General features: G+C 40.6%; 1 protein-coding gene across 25 annotated transcripts in view; it reads left to right on the top strand.

Moving 5' to 3' along the window:
• Window positions 1–19,339, top strand: part of TNRC6B (trinucleotide repeat containing adaptor 6B) — a 151,308-nt gene that overhangs the window by 52,581 nt on the left and 79,388 nt on the right. For 2 of the 25 annotated variants that reach the window (XM_080575440.1, XM_080575439.1), the window contains exon 1: window positions 11,184–12,477. The exons of 22 other annotated variants lie outside the window; for them this stretch is intronic. In XM_080575440.1, coding sequence (XP_080431566.1) covers window positions 12,473–12,477 — 5 coding nt within the window. In that variant the 5' untranslated portion in view covers window positions 11,184–12,472. Of the gene's footprint in view, window positions 1–11,182; window positions 12,478–19,339 lie in introns of those variants that run through there. One more of the 25 variants, XM_080575437.1, reaches the window with a different exon arrangement.

Raw genomic sequence — 19,339 nt, 5'->3', positions numbered from 1 at the left:
TATAAGTAATTTCACTTGAAGCTATTTATGAAGTTACCCATTCAAAATCCTTTGTACAAATGAAATATAGAATGGGCATTCTTGTCTCAAGTCCTGTGAAAGATTCGCAGTTCACGTGCGGTGCCAGTGTCATATGACTGGCATGGTTGTGCAGCAGTGAGGGCTGCACCTTACTCTGAAACCTCTGCATGGACTCGTGCAGAGGACTGAGGCTGATGATGGCCACCATGGACCGTGCAGTGCATTTGAGAAATTGTTACTTTGCAGATTTGAAGTAATAGATCACACCTGGATCTATTAGTGAAAGGGAAGTAATAAACGACAAACTCATTTTGTAACAAAAAAAATAAATGTTTGACTGACGCATGGGAGAGGGCTGCTGGAGGCAGCAGCTATTCAGACAAAAAAGGGAGCCAAGTTCATCCATTTATTTGCAAGGTAGGCCAAGCTATTACCACTGTCTGATGCACCTCAGTTGGCTATTCCCTACCTGCTGTTTTATAGAGGTGTTTTCAACTACCAAAGTAATTTGTACATCTGGAAGTGATTCACCCTGCAAGAAAGATAGCAAAAGAAGATCATCATTTACTAAGTATCATTGATTAGCCATATCAGATAGCCTCTTCCCTGGCTTGACAGGTTTATGTGGATTCTGAGGCAACAAAACTGCAGTCATGCCAGAAAAGAGATTGCAGCTGTGAAGATCACAAAATTATTGTTTTAAATTTGGTCATGCTCTCTTAAATCCTTTTTTAAGACTTGAGAAGAAATATTCAATGTCTTTCTGGACTTACATCACACTGTAATTTAAAGAAGGCTATACATAAAATCATATAGTCTGGAAAGAGGAATTGTAGACTAATAAAGTAATTTAGGTTGGAAAGGACTTCTGAAAGTCATCCAATCCTATGGTTAAAGGAGAGGGGGATTTGAAGGTTAGATCTAACTTCACAGTTACATCAAGCTGCTCAGGATTATTCTAGAGCATTTCTGGGCAATCTCCTGCAGTGTTCAGTCACTCTCAATAATCCTAATATTCAGTGGGAATTTCTCTTGTTGCAATTAGTCTGTTGCCTTTCATCCTTCCATTATGAACGTCTGAAAGTCCGGCTCAGTCTTTACTAAAACTTAATCTCTATCTTTGTTTACTAAGCAGAAGGATCTCCCCGTGGCCCACTTGCTTAGTTTGTCTTAAGACAAAGCAAAGCAAGTGCTATCAGCCTTTCTTTGTAAGTCAAATTAAGGAACCAGTTAATAGGCCTGTCTTCCTTCGTTTTCAGTAACCTACCAGTATTATGTGCCTCACTGCCACAGTAGCGTAAATCAACTAATATTACTCTTTTATACTGATGCTGAAAACTATAGAAAGTCTTCAGTGGTATATCCTGAAGATAACAGCTTTGGCTGCTGGGAATGCCCAATGTTGTTACAAAGTATGGCAGTGTTCTTGTGAAGGGTCTCTTAAATGTTAAATTTCCAAGAAGGTCCATAGCCATAGAATCTCTCTCTGTAGCATGAAATCATGTTCTTAGCAAATTTAAAGTAAACTGTAGCTAAATACTTGCATAACAGGGTTTTTGTTTGTTGTTTTAAGGACGCTTCTTACTACGAAAGGTATTGAGATTTGTCTGTAGTATCTCCACACCTTTTTAATTTACTGACAGTGCCAGCCAAAACAGAAGATTTTGAAAGTATTCATGCTAATATTGTCAAAGTAACCTCCAAATCCTAATTCAGATTATCAACCCAATTTGGGATACCTAATTTGGATGTCAGCTCAAATTCTGTTGAAATTCATGGTAAATTATGCCCTTCCTTGGAAACATCAACGCTTATGTTCAAAATTAAAGGTTGTAGCCATTTTTTCTGTCTGCGTAGAATAAGTAGCACATTAGATAAATCCTCTACAAAACTGCACATCCACCCCCACCCCCCAAAGCCCTTTGTCCAACGTCCAAACAAGGCACCGCTGAGACATGCACTATGTATGCAGTGGCCATACTAGACATTTTTGTCACAGGGTGTTGTGGTTCTGTTAATGTATAAGAACATGCTTCAGTTCTGGTAATAATTCAAACTAGTTCTGGTGTTGGCATACGAGTGGGAGAATTTTGACTTGGACTTTTTTTTTCTTTTACATCCTTGGAAATTTGAAAGGATATGGGAGGGCAGGAGACCACAAAACTAGCGCTTGAGGTAAAAATTTGAGTATCTAGGTGAGGATTCAGGAATACTTTCATTAGCTATATACTGTACAAGTGTTCTTACTCTGCGATGGTGTGGCGGGACAAGTTCGTGTTTGAAGGCGACTCTACCTGTGTGTGTAAGGGAGGCACAGAAAACCATTGCCCCTTGTTGTGCGATTGAGTGGGTAGTAATGGATGAGGCAGCAGTGAACTCTAGCTGGAGAGCAGCTGTGTTTTAGCCAGAAGACCAGTAAGTCAATAATGTTGAAAAACATTATGTATGCACTTCTTAAAATACAGTACTTCAGACCAAAATAACTACAAAAATATGCAGAATATACTTAAGACTTCAGCACTTTAAATGCTAAGGGTTCCATCAATTCTCTTCCATGTTTTATCAGTTAGTGCTATACTTAATTTTTTTTTTTTAACTTTTCTTGTGCTTAAGGGTATTCACAGGAAAACTCTAGTCTGAGTATTCTATGCAAAAATCATTAAAAATCAGACATTCACTTCTGCAAGCTAGTCTTGAAAATGCTGGAAAATGTTTTCAATTGTAATTTCGTTTTTTTTTTAAGTTACCCAGATTCACCTACTCACTCATTTTTCTTTCAAACCTTGTACTAAGAGGCAGCAAAGCATACAGCATTGTGTCTTACTTTGTCATGAACAAACACTGGCTTTTCATGTACCTCAGCTAACCTACGCCATTAGTATGCTGTCATTTAGCAAGTATCTTCTTAATTTGTGGAAAAGCAGAAGCTAGATGACTTGAGGAAAAAGAAAACAACATATAAGATCGCACATCAAACAGCACTCTGGAGGTAAAGTTCCCACTTACTATCCACATGTGTTTAACCTACACACTGCTGAATATTGAGAGAAGAAAAGATTTGTGGACAGTATGCATTCTACATTTGAATAGCATGACACTCCTTTTCCCTGGGATTTTACAGTGTTTTCTTCCAGATGTCTTCTGGTAAGACCAGGCTAGTTTGTTTTTTTTTCCAAGATCTGTATTTGTCCTGCGTAGGAAGTTCACAAAACCTGCTTCTGAACTCTGCAGTCTAATCTGATCAAGAGACTTCATATTTATTGTCTTCCCAAACCAAAAAAAAGTGTATTTTGAGTTCCAGTTTGCTGATATTTATAAATATGGTATTGCAAAATATCCAGAGTAGATAGTGTCACATATTCCCAGTTTAATTAATAATTTAGTAGTAATTCTAATTGCTAACAAAAACTTACTGTACAGTTTACTGTACTTTGAAGCAGACAGTAATTGTATACTGACTAAATTCCTAAAATCCCAGAGCCTCTTTATTTGAGACAAACTCCACCCCAGGCTCTCCAGTCCCTTTTCAGGAAGTAAACTAGCTACAGACACTATTAAGATCAGGTTAATTGTCTAAGAAGTCTTTTTTGGTTTGGTTGACTAGTGGATGTTCCCTACCACCCCTTTCCTAGGCTGATGCTTCCTCAGAAGCTGCCTGAGGTAACTGCCTTCTGGTGTATCATTTATATGGATGGCTGGAAATTGCTCTCTTTTCAGCTTTCCTTTGCTACTTAGATAGAAACTGATGGGTAGCTTCTTACATAGGAGAGAGATGAGTTGCTTACAAGTTGATCTGTTAACATTCTTAATTTAGAAAGTTTAGTTTAGAAATTTAGATAAAACATAGACAAACAATACAAATATAAACAAACCTATTTAGATCTGTTTGTTTCTATGCTGCCCTTCTCAAGCACATACTTGTGATGTACAAACTTAAAAGGTATGATGTCTGTATTAAATATATACATTAAATGTTATATAGAATGCCATAAGTCCACAGTGCTCCTTAAATGTTCCATTTGTGATTTGTCTCCCACCTTGATGTGGAAGAACACATACTACAAAGTTAGTTCCTGAGATTGGCAGGAAATACAGTTTAAAGAAACTGTTCTACCTTTTTGCCTTTGTACTGCTATTTCCTTGAGGACAATTTGATTTCTTCCTTCTTCTCCCCACCTTTGCTCCTCTTAGTATAACTTTGTACATTTTGATAAGAATAAAACTTTCAGTGCTTTCCTATAACTGCATGTCTTCAAGGGATTTCCTCTTCAAAGCAAGTATTTAGAAGTTACTTAAACAAAACTAGTATTTTCCATCGATAAATCAAATGTATTTCTGGTTAGTATATCTTTTTTTTGAAACGCTTTCTGAATGAGAAAATGTTGTCCTCCAATTTATGTTTGTAAAATGGAAGGAGGAAAAACGAGGAATTCTACTTTTCAGTTACCTGTTGATACACTGATTTTTCAATAGGCTTGTCATTGAACTGATACACAAACTAAAGAGGCAAAAGTCTTTCTGCTTGTAGAGGTATTTACCGCTGAGGAAAAAGTGTCTTAGTATGTAAACAAGAACTAGTATTAGCTAAAAAGTTGGTGATCACTCAAGTTGCTTGGATTGACTTCTTAATCAACAGTAAAGATGTAAAACTTGAATATAACCTCATGTGATTGAATTTATTAATGATGAAGCTTACTGCAAATTGTCTTGGTTTTGAAAAGAAATTTGAAGTTTTTTTCTCAGTGGGAAGCATGTTTTTAATCAAAATAGAAATTGGAATAACTTTGTACTTGTTCTTTAAAATGTAGTATGCCCTGCTGCAAGTGTTTGCTACACAGGTAATAGCAACAGATTTAAAGAACAGCAAGGAAAATTTATTTAAGTGACAAGGATAATTCTGAGCCTTGTCTAAATTAGTGTTTCCTCTATATTACTAATGTAAAAGTATAGTTTAGAAAAAATTCTGTGGTATCTACACCAAGTTGGCGCCACATGGTTTTGCTGAGGATTCTCTTTCTGGATTGTTAGAGGAAGCCAGTGGCATGATAAATGTGTATGAATTGCAGTCCCCAAACTTAATTTTTTAATTTTAAATTCTCTCCAAAGAATAAATACATTCATCAAGTCTTCTGTATTCTTTCCGTGGACACCCAGATGAAAAGTTGAATATTCATTTCAAGCAGATGGAGAGGGCAAGGGGAAAAAGACTAATGGCTCTATGTTACATTAGGGTTTGTGCTCTCTTGTTGTTTCCTGTGTCCAGAAAATAGAAATCTTGGTGAGTATCTGCTATGGCTTCCAGATGACAGAAGTTAAAGGACAAAAAACATAAATGATCTTAAAGTCCTAGAATGTGGTTGCAAGTTGTTGATCTCATCCAGACCCGTCAGGAAGTGACTATCCATTATTGTAAAATACGGGGTTCTTTATTTCTCCATGTAGAAGATAGGGCATGCATTGTATGACTTAAAATACTGCTCTCTGTGGTCAGCATGGTATGAATTAAAAACTTGTTTACGGAGATATTTTGGGGCTCCTAAACTGCATCCCCTGGCATGCTGTGATCAGGAAAGCTGGTATAATTTCTTTTACTTCTGCCTTGATAGATCTGCTGAACTCTTTGCACTTCATCAACTTAGTCATATTTGGGGATCATACTGGTTTGAGTTAGGTTAATGCATGCATCTGAGCATTTGACAGCAGTACAGCTTTTAGAATTTTCTGCATGGATAGTTAGCTGTTCCTTTTTTGACATTTCAAACTCAAAGGCTGTACATGAAGGCAAATTATTTAGGGAAGATGTTCAGCCCACTTTATTATTCTTTTTATTTTCTTTAACATACCGTATTATGGTTCCTTTAATGAGAACAAAAGCAAGTGGGTTGGTGCCAGCTCCAACCAAGATGCCAGAAATTCCTTTGCTCAGAGGTTTCCGGGCCAGTGACTGAACTCCCCACACTAAAATTAAAGACAAGTTAGAACAATTTGCAGAGAGGTACTGGTCCATGTCACCATAGATAAATAATAGTTATACACAAAAAGCTAAGTGCAGAATAGTTTCCTTTTAGGTGCAGAGGAAAAGAAAACGGGGGGTGGGAGGGTTGAATAAGACCACCACTTTCAGACTATCTTGCTTCTCTTTCATGAGACTTCACATAAATATTTGTGAGAAATCTGCTTTACATGGAAAGACTAAACCATAGTGAATAGGATATATTGAATTTCAGTAGAGGCAAGTCTGAAGGTTCCGTACAAGGAAGCGGGTCCTGTTGCGGTAGGGTTTATAGACACGAAAGATAAGGGTTTTTTCCTTAAATATTCCAGTCTTAATGCTTGATGGTAGTTGTTTAAATTTGTTTAAAGCTTCTAGCCTTAAACAGTGAGGAGGGAAGGATTTAACCAATGAGGTTATTACCCCTTCGGAAATGCAGTGGAACAGCTATTGTTGATGGAAGGTCAGTTGAATCAGTCCTCTAACTGGCATGGTAATTCGCATGTCGTAAACAACCATTAGAAAGCAACAGCTTGCTGTACGTACGGGTGGAGTAATTTACTATTTCCCTGCACATGTGTTAATACTGGGAAAAAAAAAAAGTACTGTCTTTTCACTGTTATAGATAGGATTGGATAAAACTGATAAACTCTTCATATTTCATGGATATCTTCCTACAGTTTGTAGGATTTTAGAAGCCAAAGGTGGAAACCCGTCAGAAAAGGATTATAAAGTCTCCGAAAGTGAGAAGCTTCTGAAATGGTAATACAGGAGCAGGTTAATAAAGTGATATACTGTAAGAATACTATTCTGCAGAAGTTCTCTTGCATATTGTTTTAGTACGGACTACTCTCATAATTTGCAGGGATATATGTATAAATGATTTCTGCAATTTTTAAAAAACTCATTCAGCGTTTAGAAGGAGACTTGACTGAACGGGAGAAGGTTTTGGAAGGCCGATTGTTTTGTTTCCTGCAGTTAAGTCTCATACGATTGCTTTCTGTGTATATCTTTCCCAGTAAGTTTTCAGTGTCTTGTCCAGTTTTTACACAGAAACTTTTTGAAGAAACTTTTGTTCAAGTGAAGCATTAGAGTAGGAAATGACATGCTACGTACGGTTGCCAGTATATTAAACATCAGGCTGCCTGGAAGAGAGAGCAAAATTAATTTTCCACTAAAAGAAGGGCTTCAGGACAAAACAAAATCTTTTCTGTTTACGACAGTGGATAGCTAATCATCATATGTGCTTTGGGATTAGCTGCAGCATATGCTTTCTTCTGCCCAGGCTGGGAGGGTGCAAAACAATTATAGGAAGAGATCTGCGCAGGACTTGTGTACTGGCAGGGCCTTGGCATCAAAGGAGAGCTGGCTGTGCAGGATGCTGGGATTAGCGGGACAGAGTAGAGATTCGGTGGTGTGTGACAGAGATGCATAGGAAATGAGCTTTTAGTTCCATTGTTCGTGGAACAACTTTGTTACAAGGAAGATAGAAGGATTTATCTTTCTCCACTTCGGAAAGGGCATTTGAGGAGATTGAAGAAGTGGAGGCATAGTGATGGATTATTTATAGGCCACACAGCTAGGGAAAGTATTGTGGCAGATTGAGGAAAAAATTAGGTGGAAAAGTGGGTGTTCACTAAGTTCTGTGAATGAAGTTTTCCTTCCGAGTTATCTTTCTGTGAACGCTTCATTAATGTATAGATTCAAAACTTTGTCTTGGCCTTGAACGCATAAATAGTTCTTAAACTTAATGTGCTATGAACTATTTAGGTCTCACACTCTTTTTTGTCCCTGGCAAGATACGAGAACTGAGTTTTACTGAGTCTCCAGACCACTGTCACAACATAAACTCTGAATGCTAATGGTGTATATATACTCCGTTCCTAAAATGTGTTGATAAGTGCCTTTGCAAAAGCGGTTGTAACCTTTTCAGAAATTGTGCAAACTTTTCCTGTGTCAGTCGCTTTTCGTCATGGTTTTTTTCTCTGTAGAAAGAATTTACATTATACTTTGGCTATTATAGTTTAAAAAAAAAAAAATCCTGCTAACTCTCTTTTCACAGTTCTGCAGCATCAGATGTCTCGCTGCTCACTAAAGGGGGGGAAGGGGAGATAATATAGTTTTCCTTAGGAATGAAAATTTTGTCCTTGAAGAATGCTCTGACACTTCAAAGTCTGAACTCCTACAGAGGGGAGGCTATCTCTCTTGAACAATGGCTTAATGTGCAGTTGCTTTGAAGACTTCAAAAAGAAAAAAAAGTTGATAGTTGATACAGCCAGATTTAGCTATCGCCTTCACTTTTCAGAAGTGGTAGGCATTCAGCATCTCTGTTTGAAGAAAACAACTTAAACGTTTTATTAACTGTCCCTTATCTAGACCTGAGCAACTAGGAACTTGACACAGGCATCTACCAAGTCGAGGAAGCAAGATGCTTTGAAACCCAGATTTTAACCTAACGTTTTTAATTGTTCTCTTGAAATCAATAATTTTTAGAGCACACAAGGAATAGTTAAGACTCATAATTCTGTTCCATAATTTAAGTGTTTCTCTGCTTGTTGTTTATTATTAGACATCGTGCAACTATATGCATGCATGTCCCCACGCTAAGATTTATGTTTTTAACTTCATCTCAGGAAAGACAAACCCTGTTAACGTGATGTGGTAAACTAGCTGGAGTTTGTGCTCGCTAGGATGGTAATCCAGGTCATTTGGTCCACTGGTGACCGGTTGGGGAGCTGGGGAGGAATCGGCCTCCAATCATCCTGACTCCATTACACCACCAGCCTTCTGGGGTCGGTCTGGGGGAATCTAACTGACGGGATAGAGGAGATCTAACTGCAGTGGGATAGAGGACATGTAGGCTTCAGTTCACTTCAGGATTTGTCTTTTTGCCTCTGATACTCTAGGAAGCAAATTTTTCACCAGCAAAAAAAAAATGACAGTTGGTGAGAAGGCATTCGTACTATGAGAAACTTGTTAATATTTGAGGTTTCTGCAGAGGAATTATGTCCGGCGGAGCCAAGTTGACTTTTTCGCTTCCATAGCATCAGCTATGAAGAATGTACTAAGGGAAAAAATAAGTGTTAAATTTGTTGCCACAGGTAATACGGGCATTGTAGAAGGCCCAGTAAGTGGAGGGCCGTAGGATGCTACGGGCTCAGCCTTCAAAATAAGTAAGATGGCATCAACCCATAGGACTTTGGAACCAAAACAAAATGCCAGCCCTGCAGACAGGGAGTTTTGCATAAGGACTGAATGAACCTGAATCTTTTAAAATTGAGTAAAGATCTGCAGATGGGATGGAGCAGATCTCCTTTTTGACGTGACAGCTAGAAGGCGTATATGATGTCATCATTCATCTACTGGACACTGCAGCATCCCTGTATACATACAGTTGAAGCCGAATTTATTAGTTCTGTATCAAAAGGCCATCAAAAAGGATCGTCTCTAACTAGAACCAAAACGCACCTCAATGTGAATTAGAAAAAATCCCTTCCCTCCTGCCTAAGTTGAGATGAGGACACAGAGTCCATAACTGTAAGCGTTCAGTGTGCATGTGCATGTCTGCTCAGGCTGGATGCTGTCCTCTTAGGAGCACTCTGAAGCATCGTTACAGTTTTTAAGGTGCTTTATGATCCTCAGATGGAAGGTGCTTAGAAATGAAGTGTCTATAATCAGATGAGTTAGTAGTACATAACAAGGATATAACCAATTAACACTAGCTGTTAACAGAGCTGTTAGCATCAGAAAGCTTAATGGTTAGGTTTTCAAGGGCAATTGCCCTCTGAAAAGGGATGTGCGGGTTTTGTATATGCTCTGTATTTTTATGCTCTACTCAGTTTTCTGAACCGCCATGCTGCTGCTTCTCCTTCCAGAATTTTGGTTGGAGAAATGCTGCATTAAAAAAAAAAACACAAAGATATTTTTCTGTGCCATGGGTAGTCAAGACTTAACCAATATGCCAACAGGAACAGATATACGGTGAAGTATGTTTCAGTTGTTGGCTTGGTTGAATTTTTAATACTAAAATAACAATCCTGAAGTTGCTTCCAAATACTTTTTGGAGACAACATGTGGGTAATTTTCACCTCATCAGTGGAATCCACAATTCTTTCTGGAAGACAAGCTAATCAAGGTAAAACATAGGCCCACAGACAAACATTTGTAACAGAATGGTTAATTAGTCAAGATGTTTTATCGGTGCTGCAGTTATTTAAGAATTGCCCGTACTCTCTCTCTATTTTGTTTGTTGGTTATTTGCTTGGCCCCCCAAAACGCATTGTGCTTTTAAAAGTTTTGCTTGTTGAACAAGGGCAAGATGAAATTTTGCAGCAGTGATTTACACTTGATACACAGCAACTCAGTTGAGTGCTTGTTGTTTAAAGACTTAACAGTATTGTCAACTCCTTGAATTGAAAGCTTCCAGGACTTCAGAATGGAGAGCTGGCAAGCCCTACTGAAGTTAAGAGGATTTATAAGTCTGAGTAAAACAATTTGGCTTTGAGGAGGGGAATAAAATTATCTGTAGCTTTAGTGCATGCTCTCTCATACTCGGTGTGAACACACGCATAGGACATGCAGCTGCAACATTTGATGTAGTAGGTTTGGGTTTTATCTTTAGATACTTAGAGCAATTATGTTATTCTCTTCAGGTCTTGCTGCAAATGAGATTTCACCACACTTCTTAAATTGCAGTGTTTGGATTAGCTCTGCCACAAAGCTCTGCAGACTGTTAACGTCCAGCAGCCTGATTCTCTGCTCTGTTTTAGGCACAGCAGAGAATAAATAGACACAGGGAGGTTACGGCACAGGCTGTAGTCCTATTGAAGAACTGCTCTTGTTGGGGGAATCCCTGATCTAGAGTTTCTGCACCTTGCCGTGAAGGCAGCTGGTGCAAAACATGTCAAAAACTGAGCCATATTAGCCTTTTATAGGCCCCTGATGGTTTTTGAAACATGTTTAACCAGTGACTTTTGTAGTATGATAATACGTACTAATGATTTTTAGTCGAATTCATAAGAAGTGCAGCTTTCCCCAAAATTCTTCCCTATGTAGCGTTCCCCCCTTTAGACTCTTTCAAGTTAGTTGTGATATATGCTGTCTTTTTTCATTGCTAATGTTGTTGTTTTGTTTTAGGGGATGGGGGGGGGGGGACAGCTTTCTAACTTCACAGAATTAAAGATTCTGTATGTTGAGGGTCCGATACCAAGGTGTCAGGTGTCTCTGGGCATGTTTCCGTCGCACCGTGTCGATTCACGCGTGTGGTACCAGGTCGGCCAACTGGAGCAGGTCTCCCACAGCAGGGCCAGACCTGCTGCTCTGCCTACGTGACCTTGAATGTGCGGAGACAGCAATGTCTGCACACATCGTATGTTTGCAATGCACAGAGGTTGTTTCAGCTGTTGGAGAGTTTACCTGTGGAAGCTGGAGGCGTGGGGAGCTGGAGGTCAGCCTCTTCTCACAGATAACTAGTGATAGGACTAGAGGGAACGCCAGGGGAGGTTCAGGTTGGAAATGAGGAGACATTTCTGCTCAGAAGGAGCAGTCAGGCGTTGGGACGGGTTGCCCAGGGAGGTGGTGGAGTCACTGTCCCTGGGGGTGTTCAAGGAGAGGCTGGGCGTGGTGCTTGGGGACATGGTTTAGTGGGTGACGTTGGTGGCAGGGGGATGGTCGGGCCAGATGACCTTGGAGGTCTCTTCCAATTTTAACGAGTCTACGAAGTTGCGGGAAGCAGCTCGCGAGCGCCTGCCTGCTGGTTCAGTCGCAGCCCGGGACTTGACGCCTCAGGTCGGCGCGTGCAGGTGGCCTGGGCAGCCTCAGTGGGGACCGGGCGAGGACTGGAGGCGTTGTTCAAACACACCTTCCTCCTGAGGTAAGGGACCCGCGTCCCAGGTGCGTTGCGGGAGCGCGTGGGGCGTCCCCATGCCGTCCCATACGTTCGTGATGAATTAGCGCAACTGGCTGCCGGGGTGTTAGCTGGCTTCGGGGAGAAGTAGAGCTGCTCGCCGCGTTGTAGCGCCCAACCTCGTCACGCAGAGGGCGAAGCGCGGCGGATCCGCCGAGCCGCTCTCCTCGGCGCCCCGCTGGCCCTTTAAGGCGGGGGGCGGGCCCGGCGGGCGTGATTGACAGGCGGCCGGCGCCACGTGACCGGGCCCCTATGTGAAGGTCACCAAGCGCCGCTTCCTTTAGAGAGAGCGAGAGGGAGAGCGAGGGAGGGAGCGGGAGAGCGAGCGAGCGAGGGAGGGAGCTCACGCCAAAATGGCCGACACAGCCGCTGCTGCTGCTGCTTTCTGAGCGCTGCAAGTCGGGGGGGGGGGAATAAAACACACGCACCACGCACGACAAAAAAACAAAACAAAACAAAACAACTCAGACGCGAAATTCAGCCCCGGATTTCTTTCCGTTTCCACTTCCACCTCGTATGCCTCAACTCGCTGGATTTAAGCACTGCTGCACTTTATGAGGTTAGTGGCGCGGTCCTCTTGTGGTGGCGTTCTGCTTGTTTTTACCCAGTCGGAGGGTTTGGGCAGCCCGAGCCGAGCCTTCTCCGCCGGGCTTCTGCAGAGGTCTCTTTTCCTAGCGCAAATGCCTCGCCTGCTTCTACGTGTAGAGCACTTGGAGGGGGTTTTTAGGGCTTTTTAGCAAGACGTCTCCGTGGAAGCCTGGATTTTAAAGAGACTCGTAATTTAAAGCATTTAGGCAAATTGCAGCCGATCTTTCGCCTTTTTCTAAGCCGGCCAAGTACAAGATCGTACAGAAAATCTCGTTTTATTTAAATGGAGCCTCCGTGAAGACCGATTTCTTCCCCACACCACCCGAAGCTCTTAAATCTGCTGCAAAAATTTGCATAGGGAGCACCGGGTTTGCATTCTTTCTGCTGCCGGCTCCGGCGGGGGACAGATGGGGAAGTGTTCTCAGCAGGCCATCCTTCCGGGGGGGTGGGGGGGTGGGGGTAAGGACGGGACACAAAAGCAACCAAACAAAAACCCCACGTCAAATAAGGCGGCCGGTGGTGCACAATGTCACCGGCCGGGCTCCACGGAGCCGGGGGGCTGCCCCTTCTCACCCGCCCCGGCCTGGCCGGATCCGGTCGGTGCTGGCCCCGGGGGTCCTGCGGTGCCCGGAGCCCCCCCCCCGGGGCTCGGCAGCGTGCGGCAGGTAGGGAAGGAGGCACGCAGCCTGCCGGGGGCTTGTGGGCTCGGGCTCCCTTACAAAAACAAGCATTCCTCTCGCCGGCGGCAAATGGAGGTGCAAATGGGTGTTTTCTCGCATTTTTTTTCCCCCACCCGACTCTGTTGGTAGCGATTTAACCCCGAGTTATTTTTGCATCTCCCTCCAGAACCAGGCAGAAAATTAAAGGGAAATAGGCGAAGCTTGCTGCGCGCAGGCCCCTCCCCCTGCATTGTAGGAGTGTGATGTAATGCTCCTTCTGTGGGGTTCAATGAAACAATTTCTCGGCGGTGCTCTACGGTATTCTTCATCTCTTCTTGGTAGGTCTCTGCTCTGCTGTTTTTCTCTCTCTGGATGTCGAAGCAGCAAATAATTGTGAAAATCGTCATACGAATCTACTTTCAGATTGCCGTGTACGTGTGCCGTGGTTATGGTTAGCAGATCAACTTTAGAAATTTATGAGACAGGGTCATATTTTATATTTCTTTGTGGCCTCGCATCCATACAGTTGAATACAAATGGAGGAGACGGATGTGCTGAAGGTACATCTAGCAGTCCTTGTAGTCCCATAGCGTATATCACAGTTTCGTTTTCTTGGCTAGCAGGTATTTGAAGTAATTCTGCAGTATATCAAGTTTCTCTTGGAAATTAAAGGTAGCTTTTCTTCTAAGTTAGAGAAAGCCAATTAAAAAGAACTCCACTCAAATTTTCGTCGTACAGTTCAGGTGTAATGGATTACCTAGTTCATGTATAAAATAACACGCTCTGTTCCTTCTTAGGATTAACGAACTCTATGGAATCCACCCTCTTGCTCTATTAGCATGTATCTGCGTGGGAGGATATTATAAAAATGTTATCTTTGACCTGATGCAGCCTGAGCCCGATGACTGAATCTCCTTTTGTTATTCAAAGCCTTTTCGAGCTTAACAGAGATTCTAACGTAGACAGAATACGTTGAATATACCTGTTGATCGGCAAACTTAATTAGTTCAGTTTTCAAATACAGCTTTGTAAGTAGTAGGGTTCTTAGATTTGGTAATTGCTTGACCAAAACACCAGTTATGTAGTTCATGTGATGCTAGTTACAGCCTAGGATGGTTGAACTGAGGAAGCAATGAGAATGTGAGTTTGGTTCTGGGTTGGCAGTACGGTAGGACTTGGCCTTCTCGGACTCTACGCTTTGGAAAAGTAGTCGCCCTTCCTGTGTCTTTTTTTGCCTTCGTTCATTACTGTCTGACATTACTGTTTGACATGCAGTCAAATCCCGTAAACACTAATATCCCATATTCTACTTTGATAATATTCAAGTTATATTTTATAGTACCTGCAACTGTTCCAACTGTTCATAACTAGAAGTTGCCATGGATGCTTTAAAAAAACACACCACACACGCACACAGAAATCACTGAAAGTAGTAGAAGTGATTCCAGTATGTAGTCTTAGTCCTTTTGAGTGGCTTCCTGAGACAGTACATCCTGAATAGGAAGGAACAATTCAAATTATCCCTCATATAAATATCTTTGACCTATCAAATTTTAGCACAGGGTGTGTTGAAGACTGCAGCCTGTAAAATGGTAGGATTTTAAAAGACCAGATCTAGGTAATTCTCTATACTGTTCGCGTTTGGTACGTTCCTGCAGTACAAAGGGAACAAAAAGTGATTTAGGTCCATTCTGAAGGACCTGACTCAAGAGTTGCAATTCCTACATCTGAATCTGAATCTTACGGCAGTGATGGGGAGGGAAGGAGCCTTTTTTCTTCATTCAGTTTACAGCGATAATGTGGCTTTAGAAGCGTGTTTTTTTTTCCTGTTTGCGTTTCTATGACGATTGTTATTGGTATCTACAGGAATCAGAAAGTCCTTTACCGAGGCAAACTATTGTAGTAGGTTGAAAGCTACAGTGAAGTCTGTAGTCAGCAGAGCCCCTGGAGTTTTGTGCACTACATCTGAGAGTCTTGAGAAATAATTGACAAGAAAAGCCTTATTACCATTGAGCTTCAGTATACAGGAGCCTGGAGGGAAGGGAAAACAAGTGTCTGAAAAATCGGTATGCTTGGCTTTCAGCAGGTTTTTTAGCCTTTTTATCTCCTGGGGGGATGGAGGGGGAAAAAAAAGAAACTTCATAAGATCATACCCTCTGTGTTGGCTGGTTTCAGCTAAACTTAACCTTGGAGACTTTTGTCTCTTACTTATTACTAAATGACTTAGTAGAGAAAAAAAAGCATCCAAATGTAGAAACTTAGGAAAATCCACTGTATGAGTTAGCATATTGTCAGAAGAGAATTTTTATCAGTACCTTTTCCAGTTCCCCTGCAAAAAAAAGTGTCGTGGCTTGTACCTTGACGCAGGCCTCTTGAATTCTGGTCATCATGGAACTACTTTCCTTTCCGTGCTGAGGATGAAAGGTGTTGACTTGGTATTGTCTTTGTTTCAGCTGGCAGTAGTTTTGTAGAGTTTGAGGGGTGTTTTGTTCTTGCTTTTTGCTTTAATTAATAGAGAAGAAACCTGCCTCCTTCTGAAGAGCTGGCTCAGTTTGCTGTTTTCCTATAGGAACAGCTCAAACTTTGAAGCAGGAAAATCAGACACGTAGGACGTTTGCCTCTAAAAAGCTGTGCTTTGGAGTTTTCTAGTGGGGGATCAGGTGTGAGTATCCGAGTTCTGCTTCTATAACCACAGAATCAGAGAATATCCTGAATTAGGAGGGACGCACAAGGATCATTGAGTCCGACTCTTGGGTCCACACAGGTCTGAGAGCACCATCCAAATGCTTCTTGAACTCCAGCAGGCTCGGTACCATGACCACTTCCCTGGGAAGCCTGTTCCAGTGTAACCTTCCTGAAAGTCTTGTGAAGGATGGTGTGTAACAGCAGGGCAAACGTGAGATGTCTTTCCACCTAGAAGAATGTTGCTGGAAGCTGGTTAGATCTTAAATGTCTAAACTTTAAACATTTGGCTATAATTATTGCAGCAGAATTAACTTGATAAACAGATGTAAACTTCAGTTTAGGTGAATACGAAGATTTATTGGTTCTCAAAGCAAGGCAAGTTCAGTATTTATTTCAAGAAAGAGCATATTTAGTTGCTAATGTAACACTGGAATTTTTCTGGTATGACTACGTGTGTCATATTTCAAATCTGTTTCAAACAAACTATCCAAAGTTAGGTGTCAAGAGAATGCTTTTTGGCCATTTCAACATCAAGGGCAAACGTGGAAATACAGTGGAGATGAAAAATAATATATACCGAAAGTATTTCCATTTTGTTTCGGTGGTGGTGCCATAATTGTTTTGAAGGACACAAGAGAAATGGTGCCTTTCTCTCTGTGGTGAATTCCATCTCCAGAGCTGTACATCTAGCGCTTTTCACTGCCTAAATTCTTTCTCCATTGTGCATATGCTGCTAACCCGAGTTTATTTTTTGTAGAGTTAGAGCATACATATTTTGGAGCAGCAGGCATATATGTAAACCCAGTTATTTTTTTATATGTAGTGCCACCCACGCACTTCTGATATGAATTCCTAAAGCTTTATGGGTAACTGTCAATTTAAGGGATATTTTTCCGTCTGTTTGTGTAGCACATGCTAGGGTTATAGTTCAGGGCTAAAATGCTCTGGTGCTGCTATAATTATGTACTTACAATTGTAATAATTTCTGAAAAGTAATATCTAAGAACAGGTTAAGTGATATTTGGATGTAATAGTATGGGCAAAATTAAAGACAAACTTCCATTTTCTTTCAAAATGTTTGAGTTCCAGAACTACGTTTAATTAGCTAGTTTAGCCATGTGGGAAAACATAAAACAGGAAATGAACCTTGGAGTTATTTCAGGTACCCAGGAGAAGAAGCATTAATAAAACAGGTGATACTTAAAGGCCAAACAGATCAAAAATAAAGAGTTAAGCATAGCATGGAAAAATGTATGCCGATACCCCTGGAGAGAAAATATGGAGGGGAGTCTTGTTGAAGACAGCAGGTAACAAGCATGATAGCTGAGTACTGTTTCTTTCTGTGCTACGATTTGTGTCTGAATTTAATTAAATGAGCATTTGTATGTTAGGCAAAGAAAATGATCGTATAGTACTTAGATACCAATAGGTGTAAAAAAAAGTCAGTAAAATACAAAACGTGTATTGATTCAAATTTTTGTTAAAAGGGACTTAGTGCTGAAATCTAGGTTTGGAACTTACTACAAGGACAAAACCAAAAGAAAGTATCAAGGTACAGCCCTATTTTGCTGTCTGCCATCAGGAGAGTGACACTCTTTAGGATGGTACTTTCACAAGACCTCAAGTTAAGAGCATTTTGAACAGTAGTGGAGGTCAATAAATTTTGAGTTTCTTCAAGTAAGACAAGTAAACCATAAAAGAAGAAGGTAGTCTAGCAAATGCAAAAAACGGAAGTTTTATTATTTTTCATAGGTACATAAATGCCCTGAGAATGAATAAGCAACTGTAAATTGTGCCAGAAAACAACTATTTTGACACTGAGCTCCATCATAGTTGAATGGGCTTTGAACAGGATAGTTGCTTCAGCAACTAAGAAGCAGAAAGGCGTGAATATTTTTAATTGAAAGTGGCCATTCTTTAAATTCCTTAAGAGTACACAAAACTTCATCATGCATGCTTTAATTATGAAATAAGTGAAGGTTATGTTCTTAGTAAGGCCAGAGTTGGGACTTCATAAAGTAATGATACGTGTATAGCAACTGAATCGGGAAACCAAACTGAACTTGAGCAGAACATTGCCTTCATTTATGAATTGGAGAAGTATTTTTTTTAAACAGAACAATGGAAGAATCACTTCTAGCATTCTCACTATTTTTTCTTTAAGCACAGCATTTGTTAGCCCAGAACAATCATAAACTACTGTCGGTCTGGAACTTCATAGTGGCTGTTTGCCACAATCTCCATGTATATGAACATATGCATGACTTCAGCTGCAGTGAGACTGCTGGAATTTAGTTGTTTAAGTATGTACACACAGTAGCCTTCACAGATACTGATTTTTTGGGGGCTAATTGACCTACATAAAGCTAGGAAAGGTTGCATATGTATTCTGTTAATGCTACTTGAGCATTAATTGAAGTTCAGCTCAGTTGTCCCATTTTACATGTGCTCTGTGGCAAATACACACAGACAGATGTGTTGTCATCATAATTCAGGCTGTATTTGAGAATTTGATTATGCCTGAGCCATCCTTTTCTCCAGGCTGCAGTGTCCCATGTCACTTAAAACTTCCTTAAAATACGTCTTCTGTGATTGCTCCGCTTTTTTTCTGGCTTAAATTTTACTGTGAGTAGTAAAAGACATTGCAATTGAACATTAGAATTCAAGTGTAGCCGTGTTAGTGTTCTTGTTGAAACTCTTTAATTAGCATTTGTATTTTTTAATTGTATATAATTCCACTTGCACAATCGTACTAGATTGGAGGTCCAATTTAAAACACGACTGATTCTGAATTAATACTGTAGACGTACTTGTCTGCAAAACAGCTTTCTTTGGCAAGAGGAAGAACTACTTCTGAGAACTTCATCAATGAAAGCGAGACTGATGTCACTTTGCCAGCTAAATATACAGTGTGACTGTGATCAGTCTTCTGCTGGGCAGTTCAGAGGAATAATAATTGATGTAATCAAGCCATACAGGTGAATTTTGGTATTTTAATGTGTGGAAATTCTACCGTGGTTACCTGTGCTGGATTCTTTCCAGGCTATTCTGCATCTTAATGGAAAGAGTTTGAGGTCAGTAAAAATGGAAACGGATACTTCTATAGGCAGAAGGAACCAAAACTTAGCTAACCTCCTTTCCTAACTTGCATATATGTTTTTTGCTTCAAGAACTGGTCATCCTGTGAAGCAGAAAATAGTCATTATATGGTTTGATCTCCATATGAATTTTTAAAAACTAATTTGTTGGTGTTTTAGTTAAGGCTATTTAAATAAACGCTTCCTTGCCTTTACTTGGGTACCGTTAGTGTTATTACCCAACTGCCTCATTCAAAAGAGCTTTTATGGTAAATGTTAAAGATTCTGAACTGGTTAAGAATACACACTGTAAGGAAATAGAGAATATCCTGTTTAGGTTATACATGTCGTATCTAGTTCTTTTTTTCTTTGTGGGTATGATCACAAGTTCACGTGCAGTGGTTGGAATCTA

This window comes from Anser brachyrhynchus (assembly GCF_964034855.1).
Source record: "Anser brachyrhynchus genome assembly, chromosome: 1".
Classification (NCBI taxonomy): Eukaryota; Metazoa; Chordata; class Aves; order Anseriformes; family Anatidae; genus Anser; species Anser brachyrhynchus.
Note: the sequence above shows the minus strand (reverse complement) of the source record. Positions and strands in the feature narration are given on the sequence as shown.